The sequence below is a fragment of the Crinia signifera genome, chromosome 19 (assembly GCF_055691185.1).
Source record: "Crinia signifera chromosome 19, ASM5569118v1, whole genome shotgun sequence".
In the NCBI taxonomy this organism is placed as follows: Eukaryota; Metazoa; Chordata; class Amphibia; order Anura; family Myobatrachidae; genus Crinia; species Crinia signifera.
In genome coordinates, this window is record NC_139226.1 from 26,711,049 (window position 1) to 26,728,941 (window position 17,893).

A 17,893-nucleotide genomic window follows, 5' to 3' on the forward strand; every position below is an offset into this window, starting at 1 on the left:
TGTCGGGGATCAAGTGCGTGCCGGGCAACCCCACTGTCCACACACTATTCCTGGTGGTCCAGCAGGAGCTTGCTAGCGCAGCCCAGCAGTCCCTCTTGCCTGGCTGCTACAGCCGCTAAATGCTCGTGTGCTCTCAGCGGGAAGTTATTAGTGAATTACAGAATAACGATCTTGAGATCATATAAGCGGAAAGGTACCAATTACAAGACTTCACCCAACCTCTGATCACAGAGAACTGGAGGTCGCTATGACAGAGCTAAACATGGCCGCCTCAATGAAAAGCCAAGAAAAATTTTCGCTCACATAACACAGTGTAAATCTGCTTTTTAATGTTTTTTATTTCATTACAGTAAGAAATATTGCACATGATCAACATGTCTGTTCTGTCTCAGTCCTCTCTTTGAACAAACGAAAAAGTTAAGCGCAAGATGTCTCCACGGTCTGATCTGTGGGCACGCTGGTGGCAGGGGACTGGGCGCGAGGCTTCCTCTCCCCCTCCCTGTTCAGTCTTCCTGGCATATAAGGGCTTAGACGATACAGGTTTGTGCGGTGCCACCGTGAAGCAGTTCATCTCCTCTAAACACAAGTTGTCACATAAAGGAACACTGAGTATCAGCCCCCGCGGCACACACCCTGGTATATAGAACCTTGTCTGTATGGCAGCTTGTGATGGAATGCTCTGGGTGATGTACCCATCCTCTGCCACCAAACATGTGCACCCATTACAAGAATCCCATTTGTAGTCATCTTCCAGGCCTGGCCAGAGTCCAGAGTATATGTGCTGCAGCACCTTTGAGTAGCAAAGCTTAGTAGCACTATATAATGCAGCATGTTTTTGTTGAAGGGGGCTGATGAGTCACCCACACAAATACAGCATCAAAACTCAAAGCAATGTGATCAACAGGCAAGCCCCTCCCCGTTGCAGACTACGTCGTCACATGACTGGAAGGGGCCAATCCTGCGCCCTGACAGCACACATACATTCAAGGACATTTATGAAAATTGGTGCATTGCCGATAGCAACCAACGATTTCAGGGAGAGAAAAAAAAATAATAATCCTGGTTGCTACGGTCAAAAAAAATAAAAAATAAATTGCACCAGTTTCCATGAATATCAGTATAATAATAGTGCACCTTTCTGTATCCACCGCAGTCCACATCGCTCTACCCATTGTACATATTATTATGTACCACTGTGTCCGATACACATTAACACTATCAAACGTCATGTTATTCCAGGGCTTTGCTGCGCTGCAATAGATCCACAGCCCTTTAAATCTTCCTGTAGGTCACCGTATGGCGACAGCGAAGCGTCTATGGTTATAGCAGATGGTACATACAGCACACAACCACTCTATATGCATGGTAGCTGGTGAACCCTTGCTTAACAGGTAGCCCAGACAGACAGACTATCTATGAATAAAGCAGTAAGTGTGCAAGAAGAGCATACACCGTTCTCCGTATACATGTGCGTCTTGGCATACTGATGGTGTACACTCCCCTTTATATACAGCAGAGTACGGTCTGATTGCTGGGGGAGGGGGGGGGGGGGGAGGTCTATATATACACAGCAGGATTTACCCCCTGTATAGTCACCCTGTACAGACTGCACACATGGGGACATACAGAGAAACCACCATGTATTCCGATAAAAAGCTCCAGAAACAGCCCATGCCATCACTCCTGGGAAAATTATAGTATAACGCCATATGGTTGCTATGGGTTACAGTTTCCGTACACAGCAGTGTACGCCCGGACGTTCAAAAGTAAAAGTACTAAGAGGAAATCCAGGGGAGATGGTGCGCGACTCGCACTAAGATGTGTCTGTGTGCAGTCTGTACCCAGCCAACCCTCGCACCTCCCAGATATATCCACACACCCACATAATACAGACATACACATAGTGTATATATATGTATCTAGAAGCGTGTGTTTATATACGACTTGTTCTGTGATTGACATTCTTTCTGCATCATGATGTAATCAGGATAAATTTGTAACTTGTCTTGCATAAAAAGGTCTATATATATAATTATATATAATATATTTATATATTTATACAGCTCCCCATAGTGCAGCTGCTTCTCATTGAACTAAAGTGTCATAAGAAAATATGTTTTTTTTTCCGCTAAAAAGCCCCGTCCCTCCCCAGCACGGCACTTGTGTCCACATATGCAGGGCAATTTCACACCTACACCTGCAGGGGTCCTCTCATACCCCCCAACACACACACACACTCACACTCAGCTAGTACACGCGCACTGTTGCATCATGTAACCTGACCTTGCTGCTGCTGCTACACCAGTGCTGGACCGTCATACACCCCAATTACACCCCATTCTGCTACATCACTACCTGCCTCCTTTACTGCTTCAACTCCTAATTCTGAGCATCCAGTGCCTTACAGAGAGAGCCAAGGCTGCCCGTTTCCCCTTTACACTCAATACAGAATTAGTCTGTTTGCCATTTTTAAAATGGGAGAGAGACCTAGAAGTAACTTGAGCCGAGCCGGGCCGGGCTGGACCTCAAGACGTTGCTACTGCCTGAATTGTCTCTGCTTGCGGGAGGGAGCCGCTGCCCACACAGAGTGCACATTCTACCAAGGAACAGGTGGATTGTCTGTGCATGAGGGGGCAAAGTCTGATGCAGATAAGGGAGTAGGTAATCCCCATGTCAGCCATGGTTATTCCTCAAAAGGAGGCGTCTCCTTCAGTCTGGGAGTTTAGTGGGTGGCTATACACAAGGGGTCCCACCCTTGACCACTCATCTGCCGCTTGTAGGATCAGGAGGCTCTTGGGCTCCGTCCCAGGTGGCATCAGAAGCTTCGCCGGGCCGAAATACATGATCTTGTGGGGGCTGCATGTCAGAAGATCCAGTCTCGGAGGTGCTAGGGGAAGAGTGCTCAGGAAAAGTCGGAGGTTCTGTTGGGGTTGCCGCCTGCATGATCTTCTGTCTCACCTCACGGATTTTCAGCTGAAGACACACCTTTGTGGGAAAGATGTCCGAGAAGCGGGACTGGAAGGCAGCAGTGGATTGTGCTATGGGGGGAGGGGAAGAGAAGTTGAGTTTGCAAAATTCTATTGGAGACATATTCAAATAATCACTCTGAACCAACATCCATATAGCGTCATAGATTTCACCTTTCCTAGTGATTATCTGCACATTCCCCACCAGGTTATCAAAAGCCACCCACAACACTATTCTGTAAATCATTTCCATGGCTGCATCTCCACAAAGTCTCCTGTTAGTGTTCCTCTTCTACATTTCAACTCGCCAAAAGGCCCGATTCTGGTTCAATCGGTCCCTGGAGTATTCGTTTTGGGGACTGATTGTGCGGCTCTGCGCATGGCCGCTGTACAAATGCCTATGGCGCCATTTGGGGGGGAAGGGGGGGCAGAAGGGCAGGGGCTGGACTATGGAAATACCCAGCGGTTTAAGGGCAATCCTATGGTAACCCATGTGGACAATGCCTGTTGGGGGCGAATGGCTAACGGCACAGGAAGTGACGGACTTATTTCTGAAAGGCATCAAATCCCCTCGCATGGGGGGGGGGGGGGGGGGGGCAGTCGGCGTGGCGGCATTTCAGCACTCGGAAGCAGCAATTCTCACTGCTTACTGAGCCAACTTGAATCACCCCAATGTTCTATCCCTTGCGCTATATTCTTCCCTCCATGGACACTCACAAGATGGGAAGAATCCGTGCTCCTGAAAGAGTTGCATCACCAGGGCGCGGCGCTGATCCAGAGTCCGGCGTAGCGACGAGTAGGGAACTTTATCATACTCCAACTCCGCCAGCATGTCCTCCGCCTCACTGCCTGCTGGGGAACAGAGAGAGAGAGATACACCGAGATCTGCAGGAGGAGGAACGGGCGTTTGGATAAGGGAACGGGTTTGGCCAAAGGAATCAGCCAGGCCAAGAGAAGAAAACAGACTGTACCTGTTCGTTCAAATGTGAAGATGTCGCCCTCACATTTGGCGCTCTTCGGAGTGTTGGGCTCGGAACTGCAGCTGGAACGTCTGCGCATCTTTCTCTTCGGGGAAATAGGGTCCTCCGTAGAAGAGTCCAAGTCTGACAAGGAAAATACAAATGACATAAAAAAATAATTATTCTATTATACAAAGCAGAATATTTCTGTTGCCCCACCATGATACAACGATCACAATGATACTATGGGCCCAATTCATCTTAAAATGGTGATTACTGAAATTCACTATTAGGTAAAATGTGAACGCAGTCTAAGGGCCGACACAGGTGAAGAGGGGGGCGCGTCCAGAGAATGCAGGTGCGTCTTGAACGTTTGCGGGGCATGGCGTCACATGCGGCCGCTGTGACCCAAAACATGGCGAGGACTGCCTTCGGAGGCAGGGGACTACCCTTGTCATGCGAGTGTTTTGCAGTATATGCTATTGCAACAGTTGGGTGGCATTCGGGAAAGGGACCTGGCATGCGGGGTGGCCTTGCACTGTCCTAAGTACCCCTCCACGTTCTAGAGGAAGCGGCTGAAGTTTCGCAAAACTACAACGGATGCAGAATTAGGCCCTATGTCCTTTGTCCAGTCGTGCAGCCTCATATCCTCAAGAATCTTACCAGTAGAATTTTTGCGTTTCTTGCGATAGGAGCCTAGGATTGCCCGCGGGGAGGTGGCAAGAGACTGAAGCGTGGGTGACGGCAGAACCTCTTCTGGCTTAAACTCCGGAAGTTCGGCAAAGCGCTCTTCGAAGTCTACCTCTGACAGTACCCTGCTGGTGGTAGAGCAAGAGATATAAGTAGCTTAGTATAGGTGCCTGGTCATTCACTAGAGTAGGAGCAGATAATCACAGATAAGACAACGGCAGACGATATATCGCCATATTCTGTATGTTAGTCACATAAGTTACACGGCAAGGACTCACTTGTCAACAGAATCAAAAGTCTTCTTCAAGGGAGGGGGGCGCAGTTTGGGTTTTTTGACGGGTCCGTCCTTTCTGTCCGGGACATCAGAGGAGGTTCCTGCAGACCTGCCAGGTTCTCCTGGAGAGCCGCTAACACTTGCTGAGGCTGGAGGTGCCGCGGGAGAAGACGGTGGGGGAGGTGCAGGTGGAGCAGCACTAGGTGTATCGGAGCGATTTTCCGCTACGGTGACTTTCCATTCTGTAGAATACTGATCCCAGAAACACAGGGAAGGAATGTGCTCATTAATCAACACGTATTCACTATTCAGTCATGACAATGCAGCCTTTTACTTAACTGAAAGTAAACAATATAATAAAGAACAGAACGCTTATGTTATATTATAATGTGTTGTTTGATGTTCTGTATACTACGAGAACATACTATTCTGACAACACTTACACCTTTATGAATATTACATTAGGGAGAAATTTCCAAAGATGGGAGTTCTATGTCGCTATGGGCGACCAATCAGAATCTACTTCTTGTTTATTTAGCACCTTCTAGAAGATAATAGATAGTATCCGATTGGCCCATAGCAACATCCCAATTGAAATAGAATTCCCCCCCCCCCCCCCCCCCCCAAAAAAAAAAACTTGAACCCTGAGTGGTCTCTCTCAGCCAATCAGCGGTCTTGCTGCCTCACCGCTGATTGGCTGAGAGAGAGATCTCTCAGCCAATCAGCGGCATGCCTATCTTTTGAAAAAAAATTCACAGGTACTCTTTACCTAGAACGGCGCCCGCGATCAGAATCGCGGGCGTCGGGGGTAAAAAATCGCGGTAATCGCGGGCATCGCGGGTAAATCGCGGGTACATCAAAATCGGGTACCCGCGATTACCGCGATTTTCCCATAGGGAACAATGTTAAAAAGCCTGATTGACCGCGATTTTACTGTAAAATGCCTCAATGGCCGCGATTTTCCCATAGGAATCAATGTTAAATGGGCTACAGAGCCCAAATAGCCCCAATTAACCCTTAAATGTCCCCCCAATTTTTGTACGCCACCCCACGATCCACGCCAACCCGAAGCGTGGCGAGCGCAGCGAGCCCGCGAGGGGCGGCGGTACGCGTCCTCCGACCTTTTCATGCCCTACTATCCACGTCGGCGTGGAGTTGAGAATAGAATAGTGTGGCGAGCGCAGCGAGCCACCGAGCCCGAAGCGTGGCGAGCGCAGCGAGCCCCGCGAGGGGACGCGGATACCTTCACAGGTAAACGCGTCCCTTCGCGGGCTTCACAGGTGTCCGCGTCGCCACGGACACCTGTGAAGTCCGCGAGGGGACGCGTATAACTGTGAAGGTATCCGCGTCCCCTCGCGGGGCTCGCTGCGCTCGCCACGCTTCGGGCTCGGTGGCTCGCTGCGCTCGCCACACTATTCTATTCTCAACTCCACGCCGACGTGGATAGTAGGGCATGAAAAGGTCGGAGGACGCGTACCGCCGCCCCTCGCGGGCTCGCTGCGCTCGCCACGCTTCGGGTTGGCGTGGATCGTGGGGTGGCGTACAAAAATTTGGGGGACATTTAAGGGTTAATTGGGGCTATTTGGGCTCTGTAGCCCATTTAACATTGATTCCTATGGGAAAATCGCGGGCATTGAGGCATTGAATGCAAAATCGCGGTCAATTAGGCTTTTTAACATTGTTCCCTATGGGAAAATCGCGGTGATCGCGGGCATCGCGTCGCGGCCGTTTATGTGCTGCCCGCGATGTCGCGATCACCGCGATGGGCGCAGTTCTAGGTAAAGAGTACCAATTCACATTCTACCGCCGCTGTCTGCTCAGCGCTTCCCGGAGATTTTGGACTGCCCGCCCCGCCGTACCCAAAGCCCCCAGGGAGCTTCAGGCAGCCCGCACCTCCCGCCCCTGCAGCTCCCCGAGAATTACATGGGATAAATTGCATGCCAAATCGTAGTGAGCTCTTCCGGACAGCTGCCGGGGGAGCTCAGGGGAAATTAGGTGTGACTTGTCCTTTGAACAAGTTGGCCTAATGTATGGGGGCCTTTAGGTGCTGGTAAATACTGTACTGTAGGCATGAGAAAGCAAAGGATCTAGTACGATGTATGAGCCCAACATTCAGCAGGAAGTCGGATTATTATAAAAGGGAGTTGATTAACCATGAACTATTCATAGATAAAATCTTGTGCTCTGCATTTACCACCGATTCCTTCTTCACAGTGGGGGACTGTGGGGGTTCTCTTTTGACGTCGGCAGCCGAACTCTGCAAGGGGGATCCCACAGACTTGTCCTCAGATATATTTTTCGCCCACACTTCTCGTGTCCTATCATCTGTCGCCAACGACCTAGGCTTCCCTTGAGCCGGGTCTCTCTGTGGGGCTGCCGGGAAGGGGCCGGCCGAGGCGGATGGCTGCTCCGATGTAGCTTCTCGGACGATGGACACTCCACGAGGTTCTGTTGTGTACCTAGAAAGACACATTGGTAGAGGTGACCCTTTAGAGACTGGACTATAGGGTGGGAATGGTTGTTAAGTGTTCGCTGTGGGCATCAGGGACCTCTGCGGATCTGACAAACAGATTGTGCAATGTATCTGTGATGTTTCTAAGTTATTCAGCTACTAATCAGTTGTGTTCGCAGGCTGAGGGGGACATATTCAATGTCGGACGCTATTTCTGACAGGAAATAGAGGCCGCCGCCGTTTCAATGCTGTTTCCGACAGCATTGAAGGCGGAGTTCGACAAAACAGATCTGATCTGACTTGATTTAAAGTCGGATCTGTTTTGTTGGAAATGGCCAGGATTGTCGAATTCACGTCCGTTTCTCAACAATCCACTGCCGTTTTCGCCAACACGCCAACCTTTCGCCACTCAACAGGCGGATAATTGAATTCCATCGGTCGAATTGCAGTAGAGCATACCAAAAATGACCTGGGATTCCGACTGTCAATACATTCCGACATTCGGAATCCCACATTGAATCCCCCCTAAATGTTGTGGTCGCCTTTTTCTTTTTTAAATTCATTAGTTTTTACTGAAACTTCTTGTAAATAAATAAAAAAAAAATACATGCGATGAACAATTAAACAAAGCTGCGCATCACATACGTGTACATGGCATTATGCTAATAAAATGAGGAGGTTATACCATCAGAACAAGCTCTACTATGTGATAAAGGGAAATCACAAGCTGGCCGTACACTGCGTGGTGCTCTTACTTTGGTTCAGGTGTCTCCTCACGAGGCGGAAGTGCTGCAGGACGGGAGGAGGTGCGCAAGCAAGGAGAAGGTGAAGTCGCCTCATACGATCCCACAGGGATATTGGCGATTGCTGCCTTCACTTTCTGAGGTGGTTTGGAGAGGTTACGCTGAGGTTTGGGGGCTACCAGGCTGAAAGTCACCGAGGAGGCTACAAAAGGTGTAAGACAAAACTATAATCAATGAGGAGAACAGAGAACGACAACCTGGGATCCTAAAGATACAATAACAGCCTATTCAGCATTAGGTCACATGACTACTATCCCAAGGGGGAAAAAAATGTTCCATCCAAGATGGCTGCTATACTGGTGACATACCCTAAACAGTTTACCGCCACTCCCATATCATGTGCAGAGACTGGATTAATATTTTCTTACCACCCTGTATAGTTGATGGTGGTCATATGCTAAAAACAAAAAAAATAAAAAAATAAAAAACTTTGAAGAGGACCTACCCGTGACCGTGGTGACCTGGGGCGTATTGCCCCCTGTGGATGGAACGCTGATTGTCGGTGGGGAAGTGATAGCTTTGGGCAGGATGGTGGTTGGCGCAGCGTGCATGGTTCCTGTGCTTGCCACGGTGTACACCAAGTTCTGTGCAGGAGAAGTAGCTGAAACAGTCATCGTGGACCCCACTGAAGGGTAGATCGCTGTTAAGACTTGGCTATTGCTGGTAGGTGGCACGGGAGGTGTCGGGGCCGGAGAGACACCTACCTGCCCTTGGGCAAAAATCTGGCTTTGTCCTGAGAGAAAGATAAAAAGTGATAGAATTACTAGCGGCATCGTATTAAATACACACATATTCCCAATGTATCCTTTTCATTGCGCTTATACCGGGTTCCTAAATGGATTACGACATTAACATTTCCTGCATTACTAGTACCCCTTTCACATTGCAATGCCAGGCCCAAGATCCCGGGTCCAACTCGGCACCAACCCCAGCCTGGCGATTTCACATTAATCCTCCCTCTGTAGATCGGGTTTAACCCTCCTTATAAAAATGAGTCGAATTGCAAGGGTTGGTCGATCCGGGTTATAAGATTTGGTGCTTTCACACCGCACCTCGACCCGGCAATTACCTGGGTCCAAGCTGCTGTGTGAAAGGGGTATTATATTACAGCATTAACATTTGCATCACATGACCACGAAAATAACTGAGGAACCACTGCTGTGTGATCTTGCTCCATACAACATGATCCAGCTGTAAACTTTGGCCACCAAGGTGTGTGGTGCAAGAGCTTCAAGATATCATGGTGGGTAGCTGTGCCGAACACCCTGATCTCTCTACACGCGGCATAATACTGGACGGTACATGGGGCAACAGTGTTCATTCTAGCATCCTGCATCTTTCAAAATCCGTGCAGTTCCTCTTCCCTGCCTGGGGTGTGTATTTCAGCACTGATATGCAGACCCGACCTGTGCAAGAGCAACACCCCAGGCAGGGAAGAGGTACTGCATAGGTTTTGAAAGACGCAGAGTGCTTGATTGAACATTATGAAAACAATGGTCTGTTTGCAGCTGAGGCAGCTGTTATATACTTATGATAGATTCACTTCTCAATACAATCAGGAGCTAGTAGCATCAGTGGGGGGGATGAAGACCACGGCACCCATCTCCTGGCTAAGTGCGCTCACAAGCCCCTAGTGAATACGGACAACACAGATGCCAGCGTCACGTGTATGCAACATGTACATAACCCCTGAACACTGTAACGGGTTAGGTGCTCTTACCTGCTAGCAGTGGCTGGACTATGGCCTGACCATTTGGACTTATGGTCGTGAACCCAAGGGCCATGGAGCCAGCCCCAAGGGAAGGCTGTATACATGGGGCAGTGCCAGGTGCCGCCGCCTGGGAATGCGAGCTGGTGGTCACCAGAGGTAGTGTGGCTCCTCCCGCGGAGGGCACATAAGTGATCCTGGCCCAGAGAAAGAAATGCGGATGAGAACGGGGAGGAGGGAACGTCTGCACATCACACACACTACAGTCTATACAATTCTCTGCCACTGTAGATGGGAGACCCAATGGGTAACACGTGGGTAGAACTAGGGTTATCATTTAATGGCAGGGGGTGCTTGGCGGCATATGGGCAAGTCCTTCATATAATCACCTAGTGGTTGATGGTAGAATGACTTTCTGTGATTGAGAAGCCGCCGTCATAACGGTTGCGGTTGTCATGGTGACCGGAATAGCACTCTGGAGTGTTGAATTGATGGGGGGCATTAAGGCACTCTGGGATGGAGCCGTCTGTTGCACCATGGGCATAGGAGTGATCTGTATAATCTAGAATGAGATAAAAGGGAATAATAAAGAAGACACTAGGAGACGAATGACCATCGACAGAGGAGAGAGACGGTCCGAGGAGATGTAACTATACACGAGGAAGAGAACAGACTTGGATGGAGGAGCCAATAGACAGACATGAAAGGAACACTCACTTTGTTGGTGGGCTGCGCGCCGTTCTGCATGGGGAAGGGAGAGGTCACAAGCGGTAGTTGCGTTGCAGGGCCAGTCCGCACGGTCATGTGAGGTGCGGTCACAGGAACGAGCATCTTCCCCTGAACCTGAGCACTGGGAGAAAGTAGTCCCGTACCAGGTAGCAACTGTGCACAACTCCCAGGTGAAGGGGCTGGAGACACCGACTGGGCTGTAGGCGAGAGAGGACAGGATGAGACCATTGACGGATTAAGAATAAAATAAAGAGTCAGCAGAGGAACGGTAGAATAGACTCCTACCTTTGCCGGCTACCGACACAATGCCCAGGGACGGGCTGGCAGAAGGGCCAGGCTGGCCAATCGGTACAGCTTGAGGGGCAGTGATCACCTTAGCGTTTGCAGGAGGAAGGGTGAAGTGGATGCCCCCTGGCAGCTGTTGCGGGATGGTAGGCAAGATATACTGCACTTGGGTGATGTTGCCCCGCTTGCCAGGTGTTGCAGGAAGCAGTTGTTGTGGCTGCAGGATCCCCAGGGGCACTCCTCCGTTGGGGCTGCCTGCGGGATTCTGGGTGATGAACTGCAGAGCTGTAACGGGACCAGATGCTGCTCCATTTCCGGAGCCGGGTGCAGGCTGTCCGTAGCTTGGAGCCCCCACCAAGAGGTTTGTCACTAGCCCCCCAGCTGGTTTGCCTTGTGGGTGGGGGGAAGAAGCTGGAGATGTCAGCTGTTGAAGGGGTTTCCGGTCATGAGCATACACCACTCCAATGCCAGGAATGCGCCCGTCACACAAGTCACTGTTGCTGCTGCTCCGGGTAACAGGCAATGGTTTGCTTGCGATTGGCACGGGTGTGCTGCTAACTGGTTTCACTACATTAGTAACCACAGTGGAAGCTTGTCTCAAGCCTGGGGGCAGGACTCCAAATCCTTGTGGCCCTGACACAAGTACAGTCCCTACTGTAGGAATGGTGGAGCGGCTGTCAAAGGTCCCTCTCTGCCCATCATAAGGTCTAGGAGCAGGAGAATACACAGTGCTGGAGATGTGAGGCGACGGCAGACTGGGCAGAACGAGAGTCTGGGCTGCAGTGGAGGAAATGACCGACTGAGTGGTGTACTGACTCACAGGAGGGGCTCCGTCTCCTTGGATCTTGTGGATCCCCACAATCTCTGTGCTACGCTTCCGCTTGTAGGCGGCCCCAGGATCCACCATGGTAAAACGAACCTCCGGCGGTCTCTTCGATTGGTGTTGGGAGGCAGGCCGAGGAGGAGGTTTGGCTGGAGGAAGCGGCGGATACCCACGTGGGAAAGATGTTTGTGGATGATCACTTGGCTTGGGCGACTGAGCAATGTTCATGGGTCTATTCGATTTCAAGTCTTCAGAAGAAAGTGGAAAATTCCCAGAATGGGAGGAGGAACGAATAACAGGCGAAAAGACCCTTTGTGGCGCCACCTAGAGACAACACAATGGAAAAAAAACAGGATGTGAGCAAACGGCAGTTGCACATTCAAGGCCTAAACTAGAGGACTCTGGGAAAACTTCTCTGTAGCTCACCTTGCCCTCCACCTCGTCTCCAGATGCGCCTTCACTGTCACTGTCAGTCACGCGTTCCTTACATTTCAAGTCTATGTCTGCACAGCCAAACCCATCATCAGCTGGGGAGAGGATACAGTAACGACCATTGAAAACCGCAACGTATGAAAATAATCAGTAACACCAACAAGGACTAAGCGTCATCTTGCAGCTGTAAGTGAACACTCACCAATGACATCATCGTCCCCCTCCTCTTCACAGATGACCATCCGCTCCTCGTCGCTGGTCATGTCCTCACTGGCTGTGCGCTGTGAGCGGTAGGATCCGGGAAGAGGCGGACAAGCGCGGGAGGTTGGGCAGGCAGGACTCTCACTGTGCGTAGGTATTGGGAATGCCGAGGCTTCGGGGCCACCGAATGCTGCCTTCTGATTGGGATATGGAGAACGGCTTGAGCACATCTGTGAACAATCATCATTGTCACAGAATCACTACTGATAAGGATACACTGTCAGCTTAATAACTTAGGTTAACTTAATAAAGTCATATTAAAGCTTCTTAAACAGAACAAGGGAGAGGGCGCAAAACATACATTTCATCCTACACCCCGTGTAGTTCCTCATTCCTCCCTGACGTGTCTAGCACACTCTGGTCTGTATGTCAGTGCTGTGATATAGACCTAAGTGTGATAGAAGCACAGAGCAGACAGCAACACCTCAGGCAGGAAAGCGGAACTGCACGGGCTGTAACAGGTGCAGGGTTCTTGAAGGAACACCATTGGTGGATCTAATGCAGTGCAGGATGCCAGGCGAACGCAGGAGGGGTTTTTAAAAGGGCAATCTCTTACAAGTCATGGTTTTGCCCCTTTAAAAAAAACCTCCTAGTTCAGCCAGCATCCCGATTGGCTGCCCGACTCGCACTGCATTACATCCAGCCCATAGTGTTAATTTTACCACCCATCTCATCCCGTGCAGTTCCGCTGCAGTTCTATGCTTCTAGCACAGTTAGATCTGTATCATAGCACTGCCATACAGACCAGAGTGTGCTAGAAGAACCAGAGCAGGAAAGAAGAACTACGCGGGTTGTGAAAGGTGCAGAAGGCTAGCATGAACACTATACATGTAAATTGAAATATAAGCAAAAACTCCCACACACTTTAAATAGTCACACAGCCCTTTGCTAGGCTGCAGTCATTGCTAAAGATAGTGATGCTTTATAGGATGACTGTAACGGCAATTAGATTAGACCAGCTCCAGATGACACCCTGCACTCAGTATTGATTGCCATCTATCTTAGACCACATAACATTGATCATTACACTTAGCAGCGAGCTTCACCAATATACCCGTGTGCTCTCACAGTATCCATCCTATGCACACATTGACTAAGTATTAATGCAGACGCTGCAATGTAAAATAAACCCTTCTGATGTTGATTCACCACTTCCCCTGTGTTGGTGTGCTTACAGACACAAGCCTAGGACCAATTCCAGCCACAGGTCTCAGACCAGGAGAGAAGCTTACAGGCCCTAAGTGGAATGGAAATCAGAGGAAGCTCATGATGCTGGTATGCAGAGTTTCCACCAATTGAAAATGAGCCATCCCTACAGCACCTGCACTCCCATCGATGCGCCCTCACTGAACTTTGTTTATGTGGTTACAGCTACACCCTAGTTATGGTAGTGCGGTCACCAGTGCACGGGAGACCATGCACGCAACTGCTTCTCTAATGCTTGCATCGTCTTTGGTTCTAAGCAGTGGCGGTTTTAACCTATGGCCTGCAGCGCTGGCTTCACTGTGAATGGCAGTCACCCAAGGCAGTCCCATTGGGAAATGTTCCCTCTATGGGCTGCTGCGGGGGCAGCCCATAAAAACGGGTCCGATACTGTGCATGCGCCAGACCAGGACCATGAATATGCATCTATGCACTGCTGCCGAAGCAGCCCATAGAGCAGAGATGGGGAACCTTCGGCCCTCCAGCTGTTGAACTACAAATCCCAGAATGCTTTTCTACAGATTAAGCATGGCCAATTAGCAAAACTATAGCAGGGCATGCTGGGATGTGCATTTCAGCAACAGCTGGAGGGCCAAAGGTTCCCCATCCCTGCCATAGAGGCTGGAGGCCAGCGCATGCGCAATACTGAAGAAGCTACTGACCATGCACCGTTCCCGCAATGGGATGGGGGGGGGGGACCAGCAGCTGCAGCAGTGGAGGAAGGGGGGGGGGGCATCGTCCCCTCCTTCACAGAGGTAAAAGAGCTACCACTGGTTCTAAGTAAAGCATTGTGCAACAGCATGCAAGATACACTCCGCATAGTGACCTTTAAACCAGCTTGTGGGCCCACAGAGGGACTGATTCTGGTTCACTTGCTAAAGCAAATTCACGCTCTAATGACCAAAACCACGCTGCACTGCAGGGGGAAGATGTAACATGTACAGAGAGAGAGTTAGATTTGGGTGTTATTTTGTTTCTGTGCAAAGAAAATACTGACTGCTTTATTTTTACACTGCAATTTAGATATCTGTTTGAAGAACAGACCCCACCCAAATTTAACTCCCTCTGCCCCCCTGCAGTGCCCATGGTTTTGTCCATTAGAGAGTGAATTTGCTTTTGCAAGTGAACAAGAATCAGGCCCTGAGAGTCTCCTAAGACGACCTTTACTGTTTATGAACTAAGTTCTAGTAACTTGCAATGAAATACGCGGCTTGTGCAGCCCAGATACCTGTTTCAGCTCCTGCAGGGCCTGGCTGTCCTCTCTGTGCTCTATGCTCTGCACAGCACTGTGGGAGAAAGCCCGGGGCCGGGTAAGTTGGGCAGCGGAGCTGGAGGTCGGGGTCATGCGATCGCCTGGAGACAGGCCAGGTGTAGGGGCTCCATGTTTAGATTCCAGGAGCAGTCCTGAAGGGGCAATATCCGGGGGGCCTGTGTGAGAGCAGAGAGACTGAGATATACCTAAAACCTGATGCAAACCTTAAAAAACACAAATGGTTGTACATATATACATACATATAATAGCAGAACAGCATTATTCCGAGCTTGGAGTACAGTGAAAAAAAGTAAGTTCGCACCTGAAACAAACCAGGTTGCAATGTAGGGACAGCAAATAAATGTAGAGTAAATACAGGCTGCCCTGCATGTAGCCTATAAATGCTGGGCAACTTTACTATAACACTGCGATTTAGATATCAGTTTTGGCACGCCCCCTCACATACACTGCTGGGTACACACTAGGCAGATGGACCGATAGATCTACTGCCCGATTCTGTGAACAAAACCAAAGTTGGATCATTCACAAGGCCCTGTGACCTGGTTATTATTTAGGGGACCCACTGAGCCACCGTGCTTAATCTGGCAATAACCAGGGTCAAAGCGGTGGTGTCTCTCTCCCGGTTTGATGAATACTCTTCCAGAGTAGATGGAAAGAAAGAAGAGCGGAGTCTGCACATTTTGCTCACCTCCTGCAGCAGCGGCGGTTCCGGTCTCGGACATGCTTCGCTCCCTCATCTCCTTGGGCATGCTCCAGGGGCTCGGCATGACCTGTTTGACATCGGAGCTGGACTTCTTGCGGTCTTTGTTACACCACTTCCAGTCAGGGTGTGCTTTGAAGTGAGCTTCTTTCACCTGGGGGAAAAAAGACAACGGCAAGAATACGGAATGTCATACACAAGCATTACCTGGAAACATTCTACCCCTCATTATCCTGATCCCTCTTCCTTCCGTGAGCACCATGATCAATTCCCCAATCCCACACCATCATTATATTCTATGAGTATCCTGATGTGTAATCCGCCCATCTCCACCGTTAGCCTCATATTTCCCAGTCAGATCAGCGCAGTACCTGGAAGGCCAGGTCGTGGTACTTCTGTTTCTCCCTGGTCCCCAACGCGTACCACCACTCGCCCAGGATCTTGCTGACTGTACGGTTGTCCTGATTTGGATGACGCTGGTGTACCAGGGCACGGTGGCGCTTACTGAATATCATGAAGGCGTTCATGGGGCGACGGATATGATCCTTTTCCCGCTGTCCATGAAAAAGAAAACAGTGTTAATGTAGAGGGTACACACGAAACCGACTGATTGTACAGCCGCTTCTGGTCACTGCGCCCATATACCCATATACTGATGTACGCGACACTGGTCTAATCATATCCCCACCAGACTCATTGCTGCATTACTGCAGAGCGACTCTTTAAGAATAGATTATTTGCAGGCTGCTAACTTATCACACGGTGTATCTCCAGATGATGTGGTTGTACTACACATCCCAGCAGGTCCTCACAGATGGAGCCCTAGGGTGTCGTAGGCCGAGATACACAGACATTTCTTCCATACACGGAAATACTGGATTTATGTTGGCAGAGAACTTCAGCTTCTTACCAATGGTGGAACTCTTCACCCCACACTGCACCCAGGTCAAGGTTTGGTGGAAAAAAAAGGGTCATATCAATATCACCTGGGTTGCGTTACCTGGGAATTTGACCAGGTAGCCTGATGTGTGAAAGGTGTGTATAGTGGGCCACTCTATAAGCAGGCGAGAGCTTTCATTCGGAGATGTCATTTCCTAAGATTAGTAGAGGAAAGACCCGGCAATAAGCTTGGTACAGGCTGTAGTGTGAACCGGGTTTCAAGCGGCTTGAAACAGTGTTGAATAACTCTGGTTTTTGGTGCAAATGGGATATCCTTAAAAAGAGTGGAAAAGCTGGCCATTGTGGAATTGGGCCACATTAACCAATCAGCTTCTAGCCATCATTTTATAAATTAACATAAAAAAATTCTGCCTCGAAGCCGATTGGTTGATCTGCACTACTTCTCCACTCTTTTCAGTGTTTGACACCTCAAACCCACAACGGAGAATACACAGGAAATGAAATGAATGTGTTTCTAGTAACAACTGAAGCTTAATAGGATTTTCCAAAATACCTTGTTGGGGCTACGCCCGTCCTTCTCGGAGGAGGAGTCCCGCTCCTTGGGCAGCGCGCTGAGCGACTGAGTCCGGCGCTTCCCAGAATGCACTTGGAGTTGAATCTCAGATGGTACAATAGAGAAGAATCTGCAAGGGGTAAAGCAGAGATCCGTGAGTTGGGGGCGGGAACTTATGACATCACAATTAAGCACAAACGTCTTAAATGGTGGGGATATCAAAGGCTCAAGGTGAAATAGATATGTAGGTGATCCAGAGCCAAGAAACTAATGGCAAGTCTGGCTGTCATAATTCTGTACCCAAAGACACCAAAGGCTGCCAAGCTTTCTTGCTTTATAGCTATGCATCAGTAGACGAGAGCACCGACACTACTTGTTGAGTGCACTCACGCATCATCATGGTCACTCTCTGTCTCGCTGTCGGGTCTCCGCTCCCCGGTAGCAACCTTTGTTGTGGCCTCTTTGTGCTGTGACCGCCGTCCAGTCTCCTCGCTGGGCAATGGGGCTGGTTCATCGTTGTGGGGAACTCTACATCGCTCGTCCTCGCTGCTTGGCACGGGCACAGCCTCATGTGCAATGGATGCTGTTTCAGGGGGCTCTGAAGAACGGGAAGAGAGAGACGCGGAATGCTGACTGTGCTCCAATCCAAACACGAGTGGAGAAATCAATGGAGAGATCCCTACCTTTACTCTGGCTAGATACTCCGGGGTGATTAGCAGGCTGCTGCCCTTCAGTGGGTTGGACGGAAGAATCTGGCTGGCTTGGAGCAAGGAAAGGGACCAGGGAGTGCCATGGAAACACCGCAACAGACCTCGGTTCCACGTTAGTCCAAACTAGAGGAAGAAAGGAACATGTGATAAGATCTGTGGAACAGCGAGTGAT

The 17,893-nt window shown here is 49.8% G+C and overlaps 1 protein-coding gene across 7 annotated transcripts in view; it reads right to left on the minus strand.

The window, feature by feature from the left end:
- Positions 1-320: 320 nt before the first annotated feature.
- Positions 321-17,893, minus strand: part of CIC (capicua transcriptional repressor) — a 91,269-nt gene continuing 73,696 nt past the window's right edge. For 3 of the 7 annotated variants that reach the window (XM_083162200.1, XM_083162201.1, XM_083162202.1), the window contains exons 3-22: positions 17,695-17,844; positions 17,402-17,609; positions 17,012-17,141; positions 15,930-16,112; positions 15,547-15,712; positions 14,814-15,013; positions 12,324-12,552; positions 12,116-12,216; positions 10,867-12,013; positions 10,570-10,778; positions 10,242-10,414; positions 9,865-10,049; positions 8,590-8,877; positions 8,097-8,286; positions 7,084-7,348; positions 4,894-5,141; positions 4,589-4,743; positions 3,938-4,069; positions 3,684-3,818; positions 321-3,038 (exon numbers count right to left, since the gene is read on the minus strand). In XM_083162200.1, coding sequence (XP_083018326.1) covers positions 2,764-3,038; positions 3,684-3,818; positions 3,938-4,069; positions 4,589-4,743; positions 4,894-5,141; positions 7,084-7,348; positions 8,097-8,286; positions 8,590-8,877; positions 9,865-10,049; positions 10,242-10,414; positions 10,570-10,778; positions 10,867-12,013; positions 12,116-12,216; positions 12,324-12,552; positions 14,814-15,013; positions 15,547-15,712; positions 15,930-16,112; positions 17,012-17,141; positions 17,402-17,609; positions 17,695-17,844 — 4,769 coding nt within the window. In that variant the 3' untranslated portion in view covers positions 321-2,763. The remainder of the gene's footprint in view (positions 3,039-3,683; positions 3,819-3,937; positions 4,070-4,588; positions 4,744-4,893; positions 5,142-7,083; positions 7,349-8,096; positions 8,287-8,589; positions 8,878-9,864; positions 10,050-10,241; positions 10,415-10,569; positions 10,779-10,866; positions 12,014-12,115; positions 12,217-12,323; positions 12,553-14,813; positions 15,014-15,546; positions 15,713-15,929; positions 16,113-17,011; positions 17,142-17,401; positions 17,610-17,694; positions 17,845-17,893) is intronic. The other 4 variants (XM_083162205.1, XM_083162206.1, XM_083162204.1 and 1 more) reach the window with 4 other exon arrangements.